Here is a 21,800-nt window from a genome sequence, read left to right as displayed (position 1 = left end):
ATTCCCAGCAGGGAAATTCTCAGAATCTGAATCTTTCCGATACTGTGGGTTTCAGCTGGAAAAATGACATCATGTCATTGTACAAAGAAATGGATGAGATGGACAACTGTGATTTCGTCATAGGATCGGCCAGGTGTAAAGAGCTGACTCAGGTCAAGTTTCTGAGGAACCTTGGAAGCTCTGCGGTGACACAAGCGACGTGACTCGGACTTTGCGTCCGCTTGGGAAAGCTCACTTCGGGTTATCGAAGGTTGTCGAGGCTTTCGTTTCTGGTATATCACGTATAATCTGACACTGGTTTCCGATGCTTGAAAACAGCGCAGGGCTTTTACTATAAGAAGGTAATAAACGCCGGATGGGAGGTAGCTCTTAGGAAAGCCCGGGGAATCTACCTACGTAGTATTGGGAATTCACGGCATCACCAAGCAATGGAGTTGGGCCGAAGTTCATCCGTGCGGGTAACATATAAAGGACTTGAACCCCCCACCCGACGTTGCTCTAGTTAAAAAAGAAGAATGCACTGGAGACATAGAGACATCTGATGTTTGGAGTATGTAGCAAGCATGCATTGAGGTAGAGCTCATTATGGGACGTAAACTCGGGTATTGCTGTGGAAAAGAAACATAAAGGCATCATGTTACCTGACTTTCATGAGAGTGAGACAACTGTGGGGTGTTGAATCCAAAAACTACTTGTTAGCTTAGTTAGTACACTATTTCTTAGGGCTGCAGGGTTGTAAAAGCGACACCAGCCAAAATAGGGAACTATCACCCGGCAAGGAAAAAGAATGCTTGCGCCGTATATATCTTCTACCGTATATATGTAGTCATGAAGCGGGAAACGCGGAATCATTTAATTAAACGTTTGGCTTTGGCATGTCACTAATGTCACTAATAACATTTGAATGGAGAGAAACCAAAAATGCCGCGGAAAACGCTGTAAATCTCAAATACAGGTAGGTAATTTTGAAGCTCCGGGTGATTTATTTAATACCGTACAAACCGAACCCGGCATTAAAAATACCATTAAAACCGTAAACAGCCCAAGAGTGGGAAAGAAACGCCACCGTCCAGGCATTGTTCGCCGAAACTGTCTTCTGAATGATAAAAAGTCCAGGAAAAACGAGCTTAGAATGAGCTGATCCAGACGAACCGAAGTGGCATGAGTGCAGCCGAGCCCCAAGACCAAATTTATTGGACCAGGAAGCTCCTTAGCAAAGCTGATGGATCCATCTTATCAACGGTTATGTACGCCAAGGAGGCCGGCCCCGACTAATCAATCTCGCTATGGAAATTATTCCTTACGGGCACTTTACCCGACACTTACCTTGAGACAATGTACTCATTGGTGCAGAATCTTCCTTGTTACCGATATCGGATAATGCATACCTGATATATTATTAAAGGGTATATAAGCTCACTGATCGGCACTTTTTAGCCAAGCTTCGAAGCATAGAGTCTCTCACGATGGCATCGAAGGAGACGCAGATCGCTCAGGCGACGGCTGCCGACGTTACCTATCCCACTGAGAAAGAGACGGAGACAGCCCAGCCACCGGCATATGCAGCTGATGGCAATTCGGACCAAGAGTCTCTTGATCAAGAGGCCCAGGCTGGTGTGAAGGGGGTTCAGGCCGCGGCCGCCGTGTGGACTAAGTCTCATTTGATCCTGGCATATGTGATGTGAGAATCTCTCCATGATCCAACGTTTATATCTATTCAAATACTGACTCTGACTGTCCTGCGAAGCATTTGGTTCATCTACTTTGTCACCTCCATCCAGGAGGTCGTCATCCGTTCTCTAAACCCCTACGTGACCAGTGCATTCCAGCTCCACTCTTTGACGGCTGCCACGAGTATCATGGCCAATATCATTGGAGGCTTGAGTAAAATCCCCCTGGCAAAGATATTGGACTCGTGGGGCCGGCCTCAGGGTATGTCTTTGATGTTGCTCATCTGGGTTGTGGGTTTCATCATGATGGCGGGCTGCAACAATGTTCAGACATACGCGGCCGCCCAGGTTTTTTCGTCCGTAGGGTATGATATCCATATCCTTGCCAAATATCTTCCCAACAGCTCGGCTAATTCGCGACAAATTGTAGATCCCAAGGTGTCAGCTATTGTTTGACAGTTTTCATTTCGGACACCTCTTCGTTAAAGAACCGAGCCCTCATGTTGTCGTATGCAACCTCGCCATACATCATCACCACCTGGATCGGAGGACCAATTGCCCAGAGTGTCCTCGGAGGCCCTGGCTGGCGATGGGGATTCGGAATCTTCACCATCGTTGTTCCAGTTGTGGTGGCTCCTCTGTGTCTTCTGTTCTTCTGGAATCAGCACAAGGCCAAAAAGATGGGCTTGCTTGCACCCAGCCGTGGTCCTCTCACCTTCTCTACAATTAAGCAGTACTGCATTGAGGTTGATTTGATTGGAATCATTCTTCTGGCGGGCGGAATGGCCTTGTTCCTTCTTCCATTCAGCCTCTGGTCATACCAAAAGGATCAATGGCGCTCGGCGATGATCATTTGCATGATCATTTTTGGAGGCCTTTTGCTCATCGCATTCGCTCTCTACGAGCGATTCTGGGCCCCAGTGACCTTCATCCCATTCAATCTACTGATGGACCGAACCGTCTTCTTCGGTGGGTTGATGTTTGTCTTCGAATTTTTCAACTCGATGGTCTGGGGTAGTTACTTCGGATCCATGCTCCAGGTCGTCTGGGGTCTGGATGTCACCGAGGCCAGCTATGTCCAAGCCATCTACAGAGTGGGATCTTGCCTCTTTTGTCTGCTAGTCGGGGTCCTGATCCGCTGGACTGGTCGCTTCAAATGGCTCGCCGTTTACTTCTCCTTCCCGCTTATGATCCTGGGCGTTGGACTGATGATCAAGTTCCGCCAGCCCGATGCGGGTATTGGATATATCTGTATGACTCAAATCTTCGTTGCCTTCGCTGGTGGAACCACCGTTATCTGCGGCGAGCTTGCCATGATGGCACCTTCGAATCACCAACACATCGCTGTTATCCTTGCCATGCTGAACCTGTTCGGTAGTATTGGCAGTGCTATTGGGTCAACTGTGTCTGCCGCTATCTGGACCAGTGAGTTCCCCAAGGCACTGGCTAAATACGTGCCGGCAGAGGTGAATGTGGCAAAGGTCTATTCGGATATCACCGCCCAGCTGTCGTATGAGTGGGGAAGCCCGGCTCGGAATGCCATTGCTCACGCTTATGGAGATGCGCAGCGTTATATGCTGATTACCAGTGTTTGTATGCTGGTAGTTGCCTGGGGATGTGCTGGTATGTGGAGAGATATCAAGATTAAGGATGTTAAGCAGGTCAAGGGGCGCGTGATCTAAGTTGATGTGGCGTTGATGGAAAAGTGTGAAGCTGGCAGATGAAGGTCGTGGGGGATCAGATTGAAGCTAGTGGGAGTCTGTGTGTAATAATGTTTCTCTACTTAGTTTGTCATACGATTAATGTCTACTATATACTGAAGAGTATCTCTTTTTTACACTTTGGCTCAATTCAAAACAATAGTTCAATGTTTAGTGGACTTCTGTATGGTCGAGTAGGGATTTTAACAGAAGTGAGCCTGGACTACGTACTATGTACAAAGGATGGTTGTCTTTAGAAAATCAAAAAGTGATATTCTATTAAGATTAGTACAGTCGAGCTCTCTCTTTGTCTATTCTTACTAAAATTACAACACAGCAATCTCCCTATACCTACCTAACACCGACCCTTTACGGATATGACTTTGGAAACCCCTTTCTCAATCCCCAGGCCATGAGCTTCTACTTGAACATATCCAAGCTCCCCTTTGATGCTTGCCACGGTCTCAAAACCTGTCTTCCGTACAGCAGCGACCGGACTCAGGTCTGAGGCATTAGCGCCTCCGAAGACCTTCCACATTTTATGCTCAGTGGCTCCGTTCCAACTCATATAAACATTGGTCTTGTTACGACCCTGCTCAATGCAGGAGAACACATCGGGGAGAGTCTTGGGGACACCGACCCAGGGTGAGCGATAGGCACGGTAACTTGCGACGACAGCATCGAGTCCAAACTGCGCAGTCATGACACAAGTCCCGTTGGAGTTGTACTCCTTGATCTTAGGGTTTGATCCGTAGCCCATTATGGCATGGTTTCCAGGCAGCAGTTGTGTGTTTCCTTGAGAAGTCGAGAATATCTCATCGCGCGAATCGTGGAGAGTCTGGACAAGGGAGACCTCACGAGTGGCTAGATTGATGTTCATCAGTATGCCTTCAGTGTGATGAGTTCCGTTCTGGACATCGGAGTGAGCGTTGTCGAAGATGCTGAGCATGAATCCATCCTCAGCCTCGTTGTGGATGCGGGCGTCGTGTTGGTAGCTGAATTTGATTCCGTTGAGATTGAAGTCGCCGCCGGTTTGACCCTATTGTAGATTTTCAATATGTGTAAAATATGTGTGACACTTAAAGAAGCTTGAATTCACCTGTAGTGTCCAATCAATCGATCCGTCCTTCGCAATCTTAAACAGCGAACAGTAGTAACGGGAGGAAATGATGTACGTTCCATCTTGGAACTTGTCCACGGAGTTGATGTGGAAGTAGCCATAGGGATAGCTGCTGTTGCGTCCCCAGTCTTTAATCGGGTAAAAAGCCTGAACGTGTTCCAAGGGGATCTGATCAATGTGGTCCAGAGCGCTCCAGCGGAAAAGGATCTCGTTGGTCTTGACGTCGATCTCATAAAAGAGTGAATCAGCGATCCAGCCATTCTTTGGGCCGCCCACAGAACTGAGATCAGCCCGGGTAACATTGTAACCTGTGACCAGCATTGTTCCATCAGGCGTCATCGTGTTCTCGTGCATGTCAATCCAAGATACAAAAGAGGAGCTGTCAATGCTGCCCAAAGCCTTGTAATTGTCGTTTGTCACGGAGACATTGTAGATGCTTTGATAGGACTCATCCAAAACTTGAATAATGCCGTATCCCCAACCAAAGGGCTCCGGGACTCCAAGGCCGTTGAAGTACGTCAGGACAGGCTTCCCATCCAGCTTCTGTACTCGGAAACCCTTCAGGTCACCGCGCGGGCTTTGCCAGACAAGCTCGTTCTTGTCCGACATAATAAACACGCTGTACTGATGGGCGTCCCATGATTGATCGAAGAAGAGGTATCCGGGGCTGGTAGGGCCGGATTTCGAGATTTTGAGACTCGGAGGTTCGTAAGGGCTGGACTTGAAGGTTTGCCAGGGCCAAGTGGTGTTCTCGGCCACAGCAAGGGTAGATTGGAGCCCGCAAAGGGCGGCAAAGGCGGAAGAAAGACGCATGGCAGGATGGATCTCCCTGCAAGAGTGGACTACTGGTTCTTTTGTTCCCTGGATGTCTCAAACTCAAATATATAACACAATTGTTCGGAAATCCCCCGTGTTTAGCCGATGTCGCCAAGTCAAATTGCTCCCTGATGTGAGGGATTTAATATTTTTTATGAGATGGTACTCGGATCCAGAGCATGAAGAATTCAGATAGTTCAGACCCATGGATCCAGGGGTTTGGCGGGCCATCTGATAAAAAAATACTTGATCAGATAAGATCGGCGGCTCCACATCTGTATTTCCATACGATACAATAGTGTGTTTATTACCACTGGTATTTCGTGGTATCAGTAAAGTTACTAGTGAACGCCACCAGGGACTGATCAGCACTTTCCGAGTTGGTTCTCATATACGGAGTACCCCAACCCCACATGGATGGGCACGAAACTGGCCCTCGATTACGGAGTACTCCGGACTTCGTATTCCAATATTTCGTGGGGGATATATTTCTATCGACGGAGTAAGAGTCACTGGGAAAGGCGGCACTACAATGTGGTAAAGAGTAAGTCTCCCCTTCCTCTTTTGTGCCGTCATTCCAAGGTTCTTGGCTCGGTGGGAATAATTGATTGATAAAAAGTTCCAAGGATTTAATTTGATTGATAAAAAGGTTTTAGATTGATAAAAATTTTCACAATAATTCACCGAGAACACGCCAAGTCTTGGCTTTAACTCTATGTTCCGCTTAGACCTCCAATTAATTTCTGCGGTGGACTCCTTACCACCCCTGAGAAGGGATGACCAGTCTCGTCTGATGCCTTACCGGAACAGGTCGGAGTTCTCGCTCATTCGGTAAGTTTAGCTTCCGGGTCGCGTTTTACACACCGTGGGCTAGGAACATATGTAAATGCGATTCAGTGTTCGAGGAACATTAGAGATTCTCTTGGCGTCGAAAAATTAAATTATGCCATGGCATCCGGCATGTGGCCGATGGTGCCTTGCATTGATCGTCTAAGAAAGGTCTGTAGATATCTAGTTACTACCAGAGGAAGTCTTGCCCTCCGCCCATTCCTCGAATGTCATGTTTCCAGCAGATGTGGGCATTTTCGCCATGAGTGGTGCTCGAACCTCTTTGTCGACCCTGGTAATTTCGGGCTTGAACACGATTCCTTCTGAGAGAGTCTGGAAGCCAAGTTTTTTATACAAGGGAACTCCTTCCACAGTTGACTCAAGGTACACCGGCAAATCCAGCTGCTCTGCCACGTTCATCCCCCATTGCATAAGCTGTGCTCCGACGCCTTTACCCTGGTAGTCTGGATGCACTGCAACTGTGTGGCAGTCTATCGCGGGGTCAACATACGCCCATCATCAAAGGATCAGTAGCGACTCACAAACATGCTTCTTAGGCCCAATCCACTTCTCCCTCTTTTCCCAGAGCTGTTCCAAAAACCCTTCGGCGCGCGATCGCTGGTCACCCTCCAGCCATCCAATCCACGGCTTCTGGCGCTCTTCGGCGGTCCTTTCGCGCCAGTAGACTTGCCATGTTGCCATGCCGGCGATTTTACCGGTGTCGGTGTCAATGCATTGGAAAGTGTGCTCCGTGCTCAATCCTTTCCAATATTCAAGAGTCCCTTCGGTGTGGACTTTACGGAAAGCCTCGTCGTTGATATCGGTTCCTGGGTAGATGAGGTCCAGGATCAATTGGCCTTTGAAAGCCGCAAACCAGACATCGTAGATGGCCCGGATATCGGGGAGAGTGGCGGGGACAACAACGAAGCCCATATTGAATATAAAAAGAAAGTATAATCACTATTGAGGAATAGTTCAGGAAGAGTTGAAGAAAGTAGCAGTGTACTCCGTACCTGAGTATGGTATTAAGAGCATGTGTATTCAAACAAACCATACTTTCTCTGTCTTGGCGCCAAGTCTCCCGAAGTCGGATCTGATAAGACAAGGTTTCATTAAACTTACATACCTGCGTAATTGGGACCGTATTTTCTCCGGGTATTGAGACATTTGACCTGTTGATCAGTTGCTCGGGTGGAATTGCCGGCTCCTAGTTTGACTTCTTTTCTTTTCCCCATCCCATCTCCCCCGAGTATCACCCAAAGCCCATTATACTGATCGCCGCCATGCCTGGTCTCGAAGAACAGCCGCCATTCAAGGTTCTCATTGTCGGAGGGTCTTATTCCGGGTTGGCCGCAACTCTGAACCTCATTGATCTGTGTCATGGGCGGAAATGTCGATTCAACCTGGATGAGAACGAGAAGGGTCCGGGGCACACGATTCCTGTGCAAGTTACCATCGTGGATGAGCGCGATGGCTATTGTATGTGATCTTACTCATGGAATTTGGAAGATGTCACTGACAGTAATTATTTTAGACCATCTGATCGGTCTGCCTCTGGCTATGGCTTCCAAAGCTGATGCGAGCACGTTCTGGAAAAAGTTCGACGATATTCCCGCCCTCCAGTCCCCGGATATCAATCACATTCAAGGACGAGTAGACTCGATTGACTGCAAGTCCCGGATCGCGCGCATCCGCCAAAATACTGCGAATGATGGGCACAAGATTATCGAAGAAAAATACGACTTTATGGTTGCGTGCTCGGGCTTGCGACGCGAGTGGCCTAGTGCGCCCAAGTCTTTGACTCGGGAGGCATATCTTGCTGAAACAGCAGAATCTGTGCAGACTATTGAAGAAGCTTCGGCAGGTGTAGTTGTTATTGGAGGCGGTATGTCACATTCCCTTCTTGCACTTGAGTTATACTAATTAGTTTGTCGCAGGTGCTGTTGGTATCGAGATCGCCGCCGAGATCAAGATGGTCCAACCTGAGGCAAAGGTGACCCTCATTCACTCTCGGCAACAGCTGCTCTCCTCCGAGGACCTCCCCGATGAGTTTAAAGAAAAGACCCTTGAGATGCTGAAAGAGTCTGGGGTCGAAGTGGTGATGGGTGCACGCGTCCAGGACACAGTTCGCGGTGACGAGTCCGCTCCGGCTAAGTACACGCTCAAGCTCTCAGATGGCAGGGAGCTCGCTGCCGATCATGTAATCAACGCCGTGTCACGGTTCGCACCAACATCCTCATATCTTCCTAAGGAAGCCTGTGATGCCGAGGGATATGTCCGTATCACGCCCGGTCTTCAATTTTCCGCAGATGTTCCGAACAAGAAATATCACTACGCTGCTGGTGATATTGTCGCCTGGTCTGGTATTAAGCGTGGTGGTCAGGCGATGCACCAGGCGCATTTTGCAGTTTTCAACATCCACCAGCAGATGTTGGCAGAGCGGTACAATACGGAACCCAAGTTTGTCGAGTTGGTTGACGTAGCTCCCATGATGGCTTTGGCTCTTGGAAAAACTGCTGTCGGGTACTTCCCAGCCATGGGACTGTCCTCGGGCGACGAGATCCGGAATATGTTCTTCAATGATGACCTAGGATATGAAAGTAAGTTGACGAGACTCCCGCCAGATTGATTGAGCTAACAAAAGCAGTCTGTTGGAAATGGATGCGTTTGGGAGAAGCAACCGAGTAAATGATCAAAGTCGATAGGAAAGTCATGAAACGACATGTATTTATTATGTAGCACGAGATGTCTATCATAGAAGAACGAAATTAAACAATATAGATCTATATCGAAAACAGAAGGAAAAAAAGCCAGCTATGCACTTTTGTCTATTCAAGAACATTTATCTATCCACTGTCTGGTTCAGGGCATTGACTCTGTAAGTCTCGCTCCGCTCGATCAGTTGGGCGTGAGTGCCTTGCTCAACACAACGGCCATCCTCAATCAAGAAAATGACATCCGCCTTGCGGATCGTGTACAAACGATGGGCAATCGCTATCACAGTCATGTTTTTGGCTGCCTTCTCCAACCCATCCTGAAGCAGTCGCTCAGACTCCGCATCCAAAGCACTGGTCGACTCGTCTAGGAGCAACAGCTTTGGCTTTCGAATCAGCGCCCGCGCGATAGCCAGTCGCTGCTTCTGACCTCCGGAAAGACGATCACCGTTTGGCCCGCAGTGTGTATCGTATCCGTCGGGAAGCTGCGAAATAACGTCGTGGATATTGGCTAACTTGCATGCTTCTTCCAACTCGTCTTGCGTAACTTCGTGACCAGGTCGTGCGCCAAGAGCAAGATTGAAGCGAATAGTTCCCTCGAACATAACACTCTGCTGTGGTACGTATGCAATGTTGTCACGGAATGAGATGTCACCATAGGCAACGTCTCGGCCGTCAACATGGATGGTACCGGATTCGGGGGAGTAGAGGCGCTCGACAAGTGAAATGATGGTCGATTTTCCAGCACCACTTGGTCCGACCAAAGCGGCAAACTGACCTGGCTTGACGTCTATATCCAAACCATGGAGCACGCGGGTGTCTGGGCGCGCGGGATACGCAAAGTGGACTTGCTTAAGGGAGACACTGATGCCATTGCGAGTGTCATCGACCTTCTCGCGGGCGTTTGCCGTGGATTCGACGTCGCTCGTAGATTGCAAAAGCTTGCTAGGCAGAAGTTCGATAGGGGCTGACAGTTTCTTCGTGGTGCCCAGGTCTAGCAGATTCAACAATCGGCGGGTGGCCTGGAAGGCACGTGAGACATCAGGGGCCAGGGCAAACATCTGTCCCCACAGCTGTGAGCTGACGAGCAGCGCTAGCTGGACGATGAAGAACTGTGTCTGACTATAATATCCTGCAATGATGTTTTTCGCTCCCCACCAATATGCCAGGCCATATAAGAAGTTGCTGAGACCGTATCCGATGGCAAGCCAGACATTGGCCCAGGCACTTTGACGGGTAATTTCCCTCATGGGTGCCGCTAATGAGCGACGGTATGTTCCCATAATCTCGTCTTCCACAGAGAGAGACATGACGGTCTTGATCGAGTTGACAGCCTCCACTGTAATTCCCACAGACCGAGCAAAAGCCTCCAAATGGCGCTCCTCAAACTGTGCCAGTGAGGTAACTCGCATCCAGCCAGCAGCCAGTAGCAAAGGTACCACGGCAAGGCAGACGATGGCGATGCGCCACGCGATAATGTGCGACATGATGATGGCAGCGAAGAGGTTGATTAGGATAGACAAAATTGTGCAGACAACGGAGCCCGTCAGGCCTGCAAGAGCATTGCTGTCCTTTGTGATCAAGGAAAGCAGCAATGATGGGTTGCGGTCATTGGATTCGTGCCATTGGAGATCCTGCTCGAGAATGGCTCGTAGTGACAGAACTCGCACTTTGTAAATCACGTTCTCTGCCATCCAACCGAAGAGAGACCAGCTGAAGAAGTTTGCAAAGAATTCAATAATGGCGAGGACGAAGAACATGAGACCGTAGAATTCTCCAGCGTCGCGGATATTCTGAGGTTCCTCACAACCACTCAGTTTACCCACGACATTACCAAAGATGACTGCCGAAGCGCAATATGTGCCGCCGATGACAACAGCACCGGTCACTGCGAGTACCAGAACGAACGAATACGGTCGGAACATAGAGCCCAGGGATCCAACTGTTGAGGCAAATGACCTGTTTGTGTCTACAACACCGCCGGTTTCTTTAGGCTTGGACTCTTGGGCAGCGGGGGTATCGACCGTCTCATCTTTATCGGGAACATCATCAGTCACGGAAAGATTGGGTTCGATCTTTTCTGTGATTTGAGTCACAGGCGACGCCGATCGGGTGGATGTTCCCTCTTGAGAATTCTCGACATTGAGGTTCTGAAGGCGAATCAGCTCTGCGTAGGCACCATTGGCCGCCAGTAGCTCCGTATGAGTGCCCTGTTCAACAAGCTTTCCTTGTCTCATGACAATGATGTTATCCGCATTCCTGATGGTAGATAGGCGGTGCGCAATGGTAATAACAGTCCGGCCCACGGCCACACTCTCTAAGGCTCTTTGGATGCGCATTTCTGTTGCTGAGTCCAAAGACGCTGTGGCCTCGTCGAGAATGAGAATCCGCGGGTCTTTCACCAAGGCTCGGGCCAAAGAGATACGCTGCTTCTGTCCGCCACTGATCAGGTTCCCGCTGGAACCGACCGAAGTACCGTAGCCTTCTTGAAGTTTCTCAATAAACACGTTGGCATCAGCCAGCTTTGTGGCACTTTCAACCAAGTCCACCACCTCTCGCGCCTGGTCACCGTGTTCTAGAGCGGCGGCCGAAAGAGCCTGGCCCTCCCTCACAGCGGCAGCAATCTCAATCAGCGCGGTGCCAGTCAGGATCGGTTGAAGATGTGTGTGTGCAGGGGAATTGATCAGGCCCATGGCAATGTTCTCAAAGATTGATCGATCAAGAAGACATGGCTCTTGTTGGACAAGACTGATATGGCTCCTCAATGCACGCACATTCAGATCTTTGACATCATGTCCGTCCAACATAACAGTTCCCTCGGTAGCATCGTAGAATCTTGTTGCTAAGCCGGCAACAGTAGACTTTCCACTTCCGGACAAGCCGACGATGGCAGTCTGTTTACCGGCAGGACAGGAAAGCGACAGGTTTTGAAGGACTGGCTTATCTGGGCGGGAAGGGAAACAGAATGAAACATCACGCAACTCCACATGCCCCTTGACCTCGGGCAATACTTCTCCAATATCCTTCGAAGTGCCATCAATTGCGGACGAGTGGTCGATGTCAGCCTTCAATTTTGTGAAGGCTACCGAGGCGGCATCGAAGCTTTGGATGAAAGGTGCCACTGTACTGAGGATCAAGGACGCTGAGAGATAGCGATAGTCAGCGGCAGGTCAAATCAAAACATGGATATAGATGCTTACCATCCACAAGAATAAAGATCACGGTGTATGTTGCTCCAACTGTCATGCTGCTATCATTGGACTCTACCGAATCCGCAATCTTCGTAGACCCCTGCCAGAAGGCCAATGCATTGGCCGAGAAAGCAATAAAGTAAAGCAAACCGGCCTGAGTGGCCGTGGCAATTGACTTGCGAATTCCGGCAATCCTTCCAGGGTTCAAAAACTCGATGAACTTCTCCTCAAGCCGCGCGTTGGCCGAGAAAGCATGGACCACCATAGTGTTGGAAAATGCTTCCAGTGCAACTGAGGATGCCTTGGTCATGCTCTCCAGTGCGCGACCAAAATACTTCTGCACAAAATACCCTCCCAACAGGGACATAATCAAGTAGGCGGGAGTCAGGGAGACCAACATTCCAGCTAACTTGGGATCCTTAATGAAAGCCACGACGTACGCGGTGACGAAGAAGGCCAGACTGTTGATCACAATGCCGACCTTTTCGGACGTTCCTTGTTGCACGGTGGTGATGTCACCTGTAATTCTCGAAGACGCCTCGCCAGCTGGGAGATTGTCGAAGAAGGCCACATCCTGGCGGAGGAGGGCTTTGAAATATTTCTCCCGCAGACGCTGAGCCAATCTCTCGCCAGTCAGATTCCAACTAAAAACATAAATATAGATCAAAAAGAGGTAGGCGATGCCGATGTAGACAATCATCAAGACTTTATCGTTAATACCAGCTTGATACGCGTCGCCATTGGTGTCGTTGACATTGCAGGTCGTCGAGTTCATTTCATCCACCAGTTGACCAAACACAATTGACATGATCGGAAAGGGTATTCCGGAGGCAATTGCGGAGACAAGGCCGAGCACAAGGAGTGCGATATCTGATCTGCTGGGCTCGCCATAGACAAACAGGCGGAAGAAAACAGCTCTGTCCCTCCACTTTGACGAATTAGCTTAAGAACCCTAAGGATGTAGGAGTAAACATACGCTGCGCTTCTGCGCTGGTGCATCTTCGGCCATAGTAAAAATTATCTATGGGCGTGAACAGAAAGGAAGATCATTTGTTATTTCATCCCAAAGCTAAAAGAGAAATCCCAAGAGCCCTGGAGCTCCACTCGCATGACTTACCAAGAATTTTACCGTGAAAAGCCGACGTCGGACAATACGTAAGATTGGACTCCTTATCAGATCGACTAGTAAGTAAAACCGCCAAGAGCCAAGAGCCAAGGAGGTAAGAATGTATGTATTTGATGGTATTTTTCGTTTTGGTCTTGGAGGGTCTTGGGGGTGGGCCTGCGGTTGGGCTTGGACCCGAGAATGTCGTACTATACGGAGTACGCTCCGAGCGAATTTTACCAATTTCCAACGATGATCTCAATTGTGTCTTCTGTTCCGACATGTGTCCCCTCGGGGACTGCTCGGTTATTGCGGTTTTCTTTTTTCCCCCTACTTCTTAGGGCATGGGGTCAATACCACTACCAAACTCAAAACATCGCACGCGTCCCCGAATCTGATTAGATTACGCTTGGTCCTCGTGAAGAAATTTTCCTTGGCATTGCTGGGTTTACACCGTTATGCACTATATACCCGAGGTTTCTCCTAGACGATCATAACATATACATATACATATGCACATGCACAATACAATCACATCATATTTCACATTTTGTAACTAGTATTACAACTTCAATGAGCGGAAGGGATTGCGGTCGAGAGTGTCAGACCCGTCGAATCGCAGCGGCGCCACATGGAAAAACTTCTCCCTGCTACCCAGAATGAGCGCCGACCGTTTATGTGGCAGATCAACCAGCTTGGCCAGATTCATGCCCGTAGCGTGGTCGTAGGTCAGGGGGCCAGGTTGGAGTATTTGGGCTCTCCAGTCACATACTCCGTACGGGGATCATCCAGGAAGATGTAATGCATCAATCCAGACCACCACGCAATGGTGCGGTGCGGGCCTCGGAAACGCTCATCACCGACTAGTGAATGGCGGCCCCTGTCCCAGTCACCAGCATCGTAGTACGCACCGAGATGGTCCTCCTGTGATTTAAATTAGCCATGGTCAGGTTGCCGGGAACAAATAGAAACCATACCTTCGCCCAATATATCTCATGATAGGAAAAGAAAGTATCGTTGAACTTGGCTAGCACAGCGATCTGGTGCGGATCCTCCTGGATTTTGCGCAAGTATTCGCGGTGTTGCTCCAAAGTTCCAGTTTCGTTCCACCCCTGAGCGACTCGAGGGTCATTCTGCCACTTATTGAACAGCCCCAGGTGTTCCTCGTTTGTGTAGTCAAGCGCATAGACTGAGAAAAACTCGTCCAAGTGTGGAATGTAGCGACTGTAGATGCGAGAGCCGGGGGATGGTTTAGGTGGTCGTACGGGGTGAAGGGCGTGTACTCGACGCTCGGGGAAGCCAGTGGTGACGGTGTGTTGGCGTGGTCGGCAAGGGTATTCGCTCAACGGCTTGCGCATATAGCTGTAAATCCCCGGGTCGGACACCCACGCTGGACGGGTGCCAAAGGGTGAGCCAGCTCCTTGCCAGAAGCTACTGCGGGAAAAGACCAGCTGTCCGAGGTGGTTAGTGGTGGTTGGGATGGGCTTTCCTGGCGCAGCAGATGGCTCGGGATGCGCGATGGCCAATCCCACGCCTTCTAGCTCCCGTGCAAGTATCTCACTCCCAGTACCAGACAGCACGCCACGGAATATCTCGAACTCGCTTCGCAGGGTCTCAATGGCATAGACCACATTCCAGATCTGGCCCACCGTCGGCGTGTCCGAGCCTTCCCATGTAATATAGGTAACTGGACTTCTCTGTGCACGTGCCCAGGGTGAGTTGTTTCCCTCCTCTGGTGTGGAAGAAGGATCAGGTTGGGCCAAATCTGTGAACTTCAACGACGCATGGTCCAATGGCTTTGGGGGTGGTATGCCTTCGTCTCTGCGAGGAGCTCTCAGCAGCTGGAACTTGCGGAGATTCCGGTCGGTAGATACGACGTGTAATTCATAAGTCGTCTTGTACGGCTCCGGTAGCCGCACAAGGGGGAGAGTACTCGAGGACATGACTATGATATGATGATGATGTTACCAACTCGGAACAGGAGCACGAAGGAATAAGTAACCAGATATGCAACGTTGGCATTGACCACCTTATCCTCGGTATACTCGGGCTCGGGGGATTTGTATACGGTGTTAGGAATTGATCATCCTTGTCTGTGTCCACCAGGCAGCGGTCCACTAGGCATAGGATTCAGAAAACAGATACCTTGGCTGCAACCAAAGACCATCCGTGTAAGTACGCTGCTTGGCGCAGACTCGTAACGACAGGGGGGAGTCAGTCCAGGTCCCATACATGTTTGAGACGAGAGTTTCCAAGGTTCGTAACAATCCCCAATGTAATCAATCGGCGGATATCCGATGTCGCAGCCAATCTAATCAATCTTTCAGACGGAAACTTGCGAATCTCCGAAAAGGGTAACGTTGAAGAGGACGATCATGATAATGACGACGGTAATCTCCCAAACAACTCTCGGAAACTCGAATATGAAGGTCAGAGTTCTGATCGGCGCTCTACATTAAGTTTTTAGCGCCTGGGTCCAGGGTGGCAGTGCTTAGCGTTAGATCTTGGCGGGTCTTGGCGGGTCTTGGGACCCTGTTGTATGGTATGGTTCGGTATGGCTTGGTATGTATGGTAATGTACGTCATGACCGTACAGATATCCTCCACTTCAGGTACACAACGTATTTAGTTCAAGTATACGGATCCATCGCAACATTGGCAATGAGGTCTCGGCACCTGCTCGGATTGTTTCTGCCCGCTGTGGCTCTTGCAAGATGCCAAGTCCGTCACTGACGATCTGCATCAGATAATTTAATCAGATCGTTGCTTCATAGTCCCCGCGCCCTAGAGACACTTTCCTTAATACTACTTTTTTTCCAAGAACATGGGTGAATACATCGAGCCCAGTGCATCCCCTTGGGTGGGCGAGGACTTGACGAAGCCAAATGATGCTGGCTGGTCCGACTGTATGACCCTGCCCACTCTTTCGGACATAAAACACGAGGAAATTATTGCTCTGGCTTGGGTCCTCCTTCTCTTTCGCGGGACAGTGCAAAATGAGGATGGAGGCTTTTCCTGGTTGAAAGAGGGCAGTCTCCAGGGAGGTTCCATCTCCGATGTGATTGAGGGGGAAGGCAGCTCCCTGCGATCTGCTTTGGAAGCTATCCGAAGGCGGGGTCAATTTGACGGGGAATTTTCGGATACAATCTTGTTTCGAAATGCCTCCCTTGATAACGAAGTAAGTAGATCCAAACTCATGGCTAGTACCAGTTTTAACTCGATTAGTGGACGTTTGCGCTAGAAGCAAAGCTCGCACATGGTGTTGTGTATGTTCGCGGAACTCCTCAGTCCCGGACAGCCACGCAACCTGTCGAATCGGTCCTACCTCATATTCTCGCCGACCTCATCCTCTCAATTGCCAATAACCTCGATCAGTCTGTTGCTGAGGCCGTCCGCATTGGACGACAAGAGCTGTCACAACTATGGAAGTGGAACGGGACAATGCCCCCCCACTATTGACCAATGCATCCAAGATATAATCAGTGAAAAAGCGCAAAGTCAACTCGATCGTCCCGCAGTCGTGTCTTGGGATGGAGAGATGACCTATAGGCAACTAGAAGAGCGCTCAACAAATCTGGCTAGACACCTTGTTGATCTGGGACTGCAAACTGGCAAGGCTGTTCCGCTCTGCTTTGAAAAGTCCATGTGGACAATTGTTGGTGTTCTCGCAGTCATGAAGTCTGGCGGTGCACTGGTTCTCATGGATCCCAGCCAGCCAGAGGGACGACTGAGCACCATCGCCAGCGAGGTTGAGGCTGGTTTTATCTTGACTTCGGAGGCGCAGGCGGCACTAGGTGCGCGCATTGTCCCGGGAGGAAAGCAAGTTATTGTTGGCCCACATAATGATGAGGCCGAATTTAAATCGCTCTCTGTGGACCTACCTGTGGTCCCAGCGTCGTCAACTCTTTACATCCAGTTCACCTCCGGCAGCACTGGCAAGCCCAAGGGTGTGCTCATCTCTCACTCCAACTATACTAGCGGTGCACTACCTCGCGCCGAGGCAGTCGGATACAAAGAACACTCGCGAGTGCTTGACTTCCCCTCGTATGCATTCGACGTCAGCGTTGACTGTATGTTGTGCACTTTGGCCAACGGAGGTTGCATTTGTGTGCCCTCAGAAGACCAGCGAGTCAACGACCTCAGTGGCGCTATTCGTAAGCTGAACGTGAACATGGCACACATGACGCCATCGGTCGCGCGTGTCTTGGCGCCTGATATAATGCCCTCGTTGGAGGTCATCGGCCTTGGTGGCGAGGCAATCTCCGCTAGTGATGCGGCCGAATGGGGCCAGAAGACGAAAATCGTGATCGCATATGGCCCATCGGAGTGCACTGTTGGCTGCACAATCAATAATGACATCCCTCCTGGTCGATCGTACACTAGTATCGGACAGGGAGTCGGAGGCACGACATGGGTGGTGGATCCATCCAATCATGACCGATTGATGCCTATCGGCACTGTGGGAGAACTTCTTATCGAAGGCCCTGTGGTCGGTGATGGATATCTCAATAATCCAGAAAAAACCGCCGAGGTCTTCATCGAGGATCCAGCATGGCTGGTTGAGGGTGGGGGAGATGTACCAGGTCGCAAGGGCCGTCTCTACAAGACTGGTGACCTGGTAAGATATGACCCCGATGCCTCGGGTAGTGTTGTTTTCATCGGCCGTGCCGATCAACAGGTGAAGCTGCGCGGCCAGCGCGTGGAACTGGGAGAAATCGAGCACCACGTCCGAAATTATTTCCCCGCTGGGGCGAGTGTTGCAGCGGAAGTGATCTTCCCCGGAGGAAAGAAAGCCGATGCCACACTGATTGTCTTCGTGGCGGAGGAAAAGAGTGAAACGACGGGCACGACCAGCGAGATTACCTCATTTTCGAGTTCATTCCAAAAGCTGATCGCTGGTATTGACGATATTCTTGCGACAAACCTGCCCCGGTATATGATCCCCACCGCATATATCCCACTCAATCAGATGCCACTCCTGGTGTCGCTCAAGACAGACCGGAAGCAGCTTCGGGCTCTCGGGAATGACTTGACAAGGAGACATATTGCAGAGTTTAGATCGTCCACCGTTGTCAAAATAGCACCCCGGACAGAGATGGAGCGTAAGCTTCATGGCCTGTGGTTGAAACTATTTGGTGATGAAACAGAGATCGGAGTCAATGACCACTTCTTCAGCCTCGGCGGTGACTCGTTGAAAGCCATGAGGTTGGTGGCTGCTGCACGAGAGCAGTCTCTTGCTATTCAAGTCACTGATATTTTCCAATCACCCATCCTCGAGAGCCTGGCCCTCAAAGTGAAAGAGGTGGAGAATAAAGGTCCACTGGAGGTTCCCCCATTTTCGCTGCTTCCAGCAGGTTGGGAGGCCGACGCTGCACGGGTCGAAGCGGCTTCGTTGTGCAACTTGGATCCTAGCGAGGTTGAAGATGTGTATCCCTGTACACCTCTCCAAGAAGCTCTCATGGCCCTCTCCGCCAAGTATACAGATGCCTATGTCGCGCAGAGAGTCATTGAACTTCAGGATATTCAAACCGCGAAACGACTCCAATCTGCTTTTGAGCAGGTCTCAGCAGAATGTGCGATTCTACGGACAAGAATTGCCCAAGTTCCACGTCGCGGTCTCATGCAGATCGTCGTACAGGCAAACACTCCATGGCTCAACAGCTCCAATTTGGCAGAGTATCTGAGTAGCGACACACTCAAGGGGATGTCTCTGGGCACTGAGCTAGCTCGTTTTGCTATTGTGAACGATGAGACATCTGGCAAAACCTACATCGTCCTGAGCATTCACCATGCACTCTACGATGGTTGGTCAATGCCTTTAGTAGTTGACCGAGTGAATCGCGCCTACCGCGGTGAAAGCATCGGCAGCCCAGCACCGTTCAAGAACTTCATCAAGTGGCTTGGTGAAACCGACCGATCCTTCACGGAGAAATTTTGGGAAACTCAACTCGAGGGCGCTACATCGCTGCAATTCCCTCCCATTCCATACACTGGGTATCAGGCGCGTGCCGATTCTCTGCTAGAACATTACGTCAATCTGCCCCGGGCTTCTTCGAGCTCCACAACGAGCATCGCGACCGCTATTCGAGGTGCTTGGGGTCTGCTGGCCGCGCATTACACATCATCTGATGACATCGTATTTGGAGAGACCATGACCGGTCGCACAGCTCCCGTGGCAGCTGTAGAGGAGATCGAGGGCCCGATGATCACCACTGTCCCGGTTCGAGTTTGCATCGATCGCAAGGCTCGAGCATCAAGTTACCTCCAGCAGATCCATGATCAAACAGTTGATCGCATTCCCCACGAACACATGGGTCTGCAGCACATTCGACGCCTGAATGCCGATGCTCGAGAGGCGTGTGAATTGCGCACAGGTATTGTAATTCATCCGACGATTGAGGAAGTCGAGCCCTCTTCGAAAGAAGAGCCAGCCACCGCATTTGTTCCAACCAGCGAGGCAGAGGCCGCCCGTGAAGCGTTGAAATTCAACTCATACGCCCTTATGCTTGTCTTCACCGTTGATACAAAGGGCTTCCTTGTCATGGCCAGCTTCGATTCAAAGACCATCGATATCCCACAGATGGATCAAGCGCTTAAACAATTTGATCGGCTGGTGCAGCAGATTCTGGAGGATCCGACCCAGAAAATCCAGCACATCTTCGATTCCACGATTGAGACGGATGTTGCAGAGCAATGCCGTCTGGCCAAGATTGGTCCAGCCAGCCTCCCTACTGAGGAGGTTTACTCGGCTGCCACATCTACTTGGATCGTTAACCCAAATGACCACGAGTGTCTCGTACCACCGGGTGGAGTGGGTGAGCTGCTTGTGGAAAAAGAAGATGAAATGGCTTCCGGCAACCCAGTCGCCAATCCAACCTGGCGCAAGCAACCGACGAAGCTGTACACGACAAACCAGCTGGCGAAGTATACCAATGATGGCTCTGTTATCATCCTTCGCGCAAAGGACGCCCAGATTGGTCAACTCCAACCTCGAAACAAAAAGCTTAATGGTGGTGCAGCCATAACAACGGTCACGCAGCAAAAGCTCCAACGTGTTTGGAGCCAGGTCTTGGATATCCCATGCGAGGATATCCTTTTGGATGACAGCTTCTTCGATTTGGGAGGTGACTCCATTCGTGCTATGAAGTTGGTCTCGGAGGCTCGTATGGATGGCCTTCAGCTAACTGTAACCACAATCTTCGATCACCGGTCCTTGTTCGATATGGCCGAACACGCAGTGGAGGCTCAGGCAGCAGTCACTACGTCTCAGGATTATGCACCATTCAGCTCACTCAATGTCACCCACGTAGATGAGTTCATCAACAAGATAACCCCATTGCTTGCCCAGCCTGAGTGGAAGATCGTCGATGTCTACCCAAGTCGCCCGCTTCAGGAGATCGCAGTTCAAGGAACAGTCCAGCTCCCTCGGTATTCTATGCGATACGAACTTTTCTACATGGATACCAAGGTGGACCGCGCTCAGTTGTTCCAAAGCTGCCAGGAACTTGTCTCTCGGAATGAGATCCTTCGAACTGTATTCGTGGACCATGAGGGTGTCTCATTGGGAGTGGTTGTCGATAACCTTCCCTGCCAGATAGTCGAATACGAGATTGAAAGCGATGTGGAAGAGTTCAGCCAGAAAGTCTGCGACGTTGATGTTCAGTCACGCATTCCTCTCGGATCACCATTTTTGAAATTCCTCTTCGTTCGGCACGTTGACGGGCCCAGCAGCCTGATCATGCGCATCTCCCACGCCCAATACGATGAGATCTGTCTTCCGATTCTGCTGCAGCAGCTATCGGCATTGTATGAGGGACGACAAGTGCCGAAGAGTTTGCCATTCTCCTCGTACGTCGGCCATGTGACTCGCACTAATCTGCCGGCCAGCATTCCGTACTGGCGTGATCTGCTTCAAGGGTCATCTATGACACGGATCCAGCCCGATACCCCTGTCGTATCTGCCGCTCACTTTGCCATCTCCAAGGATGTCAATATAGCCGCACGACCACGGGAAATCACAGTCGCAACCCTCCCTACGGCGGCTTGGGCGCTGTGTCTTGCGCGACGCCTCTCCCTTGACGATGTCACTTTCGGCGAGGTGGTGAGTGGTCGCAACATTGACCTTCCCAACGCTGACTCGATTGTTGGACCATCGTGGCAGTATGTACCGGTGCGGGTGAAGTTTGGAAAGGAATGGACTGTCATGGATCTTTTGCAGCTTGTCCAGCGACAACATCTTGAGAGCGCTCAGTACGAAGGAATCGGTCTGAAGGAAATTGTCAAGGACTGCACTGACTGGCCGGAGACGGTTGATTGGTTTGATTCAGTCGTGCACCAGGACGTTGAGCATGTTGAGGATCTATCTTTCATGGCGGCCAGTAGCCGTATGCAGACCATCTACCCGCATTTCGAGCCATTGCGGGAGATCAAGGTGCAGGCATTCCCGAAGGGGGATACTCTGTGCATCGAAATTGTCACTGTCGAGTCGTGGTCGGACTTTGCTGTGTCTTTGCTGGATGACATGATCGACACTGTTGGGCAGTTGGTGAATCAGGTCGATTCCAAGATTTTATAGATGAGGTATCTTCTTTTGGTAACTAGATTTTAGATTCCTTTATTCGTATTTGTTAATTACAAAGTTTTGGACTTGATTTTAG

The 21,800-nt window shown here is 50.3% G+C and overlaps 7 protein-coding genes across 7 annotated transcripts; 3 read left to right on the top strand and 4 right to left on the bottom strand.

Annotated features, from left to right (window-relative positions):
* Positions 1 to 1,466: 1,466 nt before the first annotated feature.
* Positions 1,467 to 3,352, top strand: N7489_004228 (uncharacterized protein; the record flags this gene model as incomplete). The annotated part of the gene is made up of 3 exons (XM_056709980.1): positions 1,467 to 1,681; positions 1,748 to 2,035; positions 2,101 to 3,352. 3 exons carry the CDS (start codon positions 1,467 to 1,469, stop codon positions 3,350 to 3,352), a joined length of 1,755 nt encoding a protein of 584 aa, XP_056568401.1.
* Positions 3,353 to 3,725: 373 nt separating this feature from the next.
* N7489_004227 (arylsulfotransferase family protein) lies at positions 3,726 to 5,303 on the bottom strand (the record flags this gene model as incomplete). Its single annotated transcript, XM_056709979.1, has 2 exons — positions 3,726 to 4,409; positions 4,470 to 5,303. The coding sequence occupies 2 exons, from the start codon at positions 5,301 to 5,303 to the stop codon at positions 3,726 to 3,728; spliced, it is 1,518 nt and encodes a 505-aa protein (XP_056568400.1).
* A 1,014-nt stretch (positions 5,304 to 6,317) lies between these two features.
* N7489_004226 (GNAT family N-acetyltransferase) lies at positions 6,318 to 7,067 on the bottom strand (the record flags this gene model as incomplete). The annotated part of the gene is made up of 2 exons (XM_056709978.1): positions 6,318 to 6,625; positions 6,677 to 7,067. The coding sequence occupies 2 exons, from the start codon at positions 7,065 to 7,067 to the stop codon at positions 6,318 to 6,320; spliced, it is 699 nt and encodes a 232-aa protein (XP_056568399.1).
* Positions 7,068 to 7,417: 350 nt separating this feature from the next.
* N7489_004225 (uncharacterized protein) lies at positions 7,418 to 8,822 on the top strand (the record flags this gene model as incomplete). Its single annotated transcript, XM_056709977.1, has 4 exons — positions 7,418 to 7,613; positions 7,669 to 8,019; positions 8,072 to 8,734; positions 8,782 to 8,822. 4 exons carry the CDS (start codon positions 7,418 to 7,420, stop codon positions 8,820 to 8,822), a joined length of 1,251 nt encoding a protein of 416 aa, XP_056568398.1.
* Positions 8,823 to 8,976: 154 nt separating this feature from the next.
* Positions 8,977 to 13,048, bottom strand: N7489_004224 (ABC transporter ATP-binding protein; the record flags this gene model as incomplete). The annotated part of the gene is made up of 3 exons (XM_056709976.1): positions 8,977 to 11,990; positions 12,049 to 12,967; positions 13,016 to 13,048. The coding sequence occupies 3 exons, from the start codon at positions 13,046 to 13,048 to the stop codon at positions 8,977 to 8,979; spliced, it is 3,966 nt and encodes a 1,321-aa protein (XP_056568397.1).
* A 658-nt stretch (positions 13,049 to 13,706) lies between these two features.
* N7489_004223 (GNAT family N-acetyltransferase) lies at positions 13,707 to 15,087 on the bottom strand (the record flags this gene model as incomplete). Its single annotated transcript, XM_056709975.1, is given in 3 exon segments — positions 13,707 to 13,902; positions 13,917 to 14,068; positions 14,122 to 15,087. 3 exon segments carry the CDS (start codon positions 15,085 to 15,087, stop codon positions 13,707 to 13,709), a joined length of 1,314 nt encoding a protein of 437 aa, XP_056568396.1.
* An 880-nt stretch (positions 15,088 to 15,967) lies between these two features.
* On the top strand, positions 15,968 to 21,718 carry N7489_004222 (uncharacterized protein; the record flags this gene model as incomplete). The annotated part of the gene is made up of 3 exons (XM_056709974.1): positions 15,968 to 16,321; positions 16,369 to 16,571; positions 16,627 to 21,718. The coding sequence occupies 3 exons, from the start codon at positions 15,968 to 15,970 to the stop codon at positions 21,716 to 21,718; spliced, it is 5,649 nt and encodes a 1,882-aa protein (XP_056568395.1).
* Positions 21,719 to 21,800: the final 82 nt, after the last annotated feature.

The sequence above is a fragment of the Penicillium chrysogenum genome (genome assembly GCF_028827035.1).
Source record: "Penicillium chrysogenum strain IBT 35668 chromosome Unknown utg000002l_segment0_segment0, whole genome shotgun sequence".
In the NCBI taxonomy this organism is placed as follows: domain Eukaryota; kingdom Fungi; phylum Ascomycota; class Eurotiomycetes; order Eurotiales; family Aspergillaceae; genus Penicillium; species Penicillium chrysogenum.
This window is presented reverse-complemented; position numbering and strand designations above follow the sequence as displayed.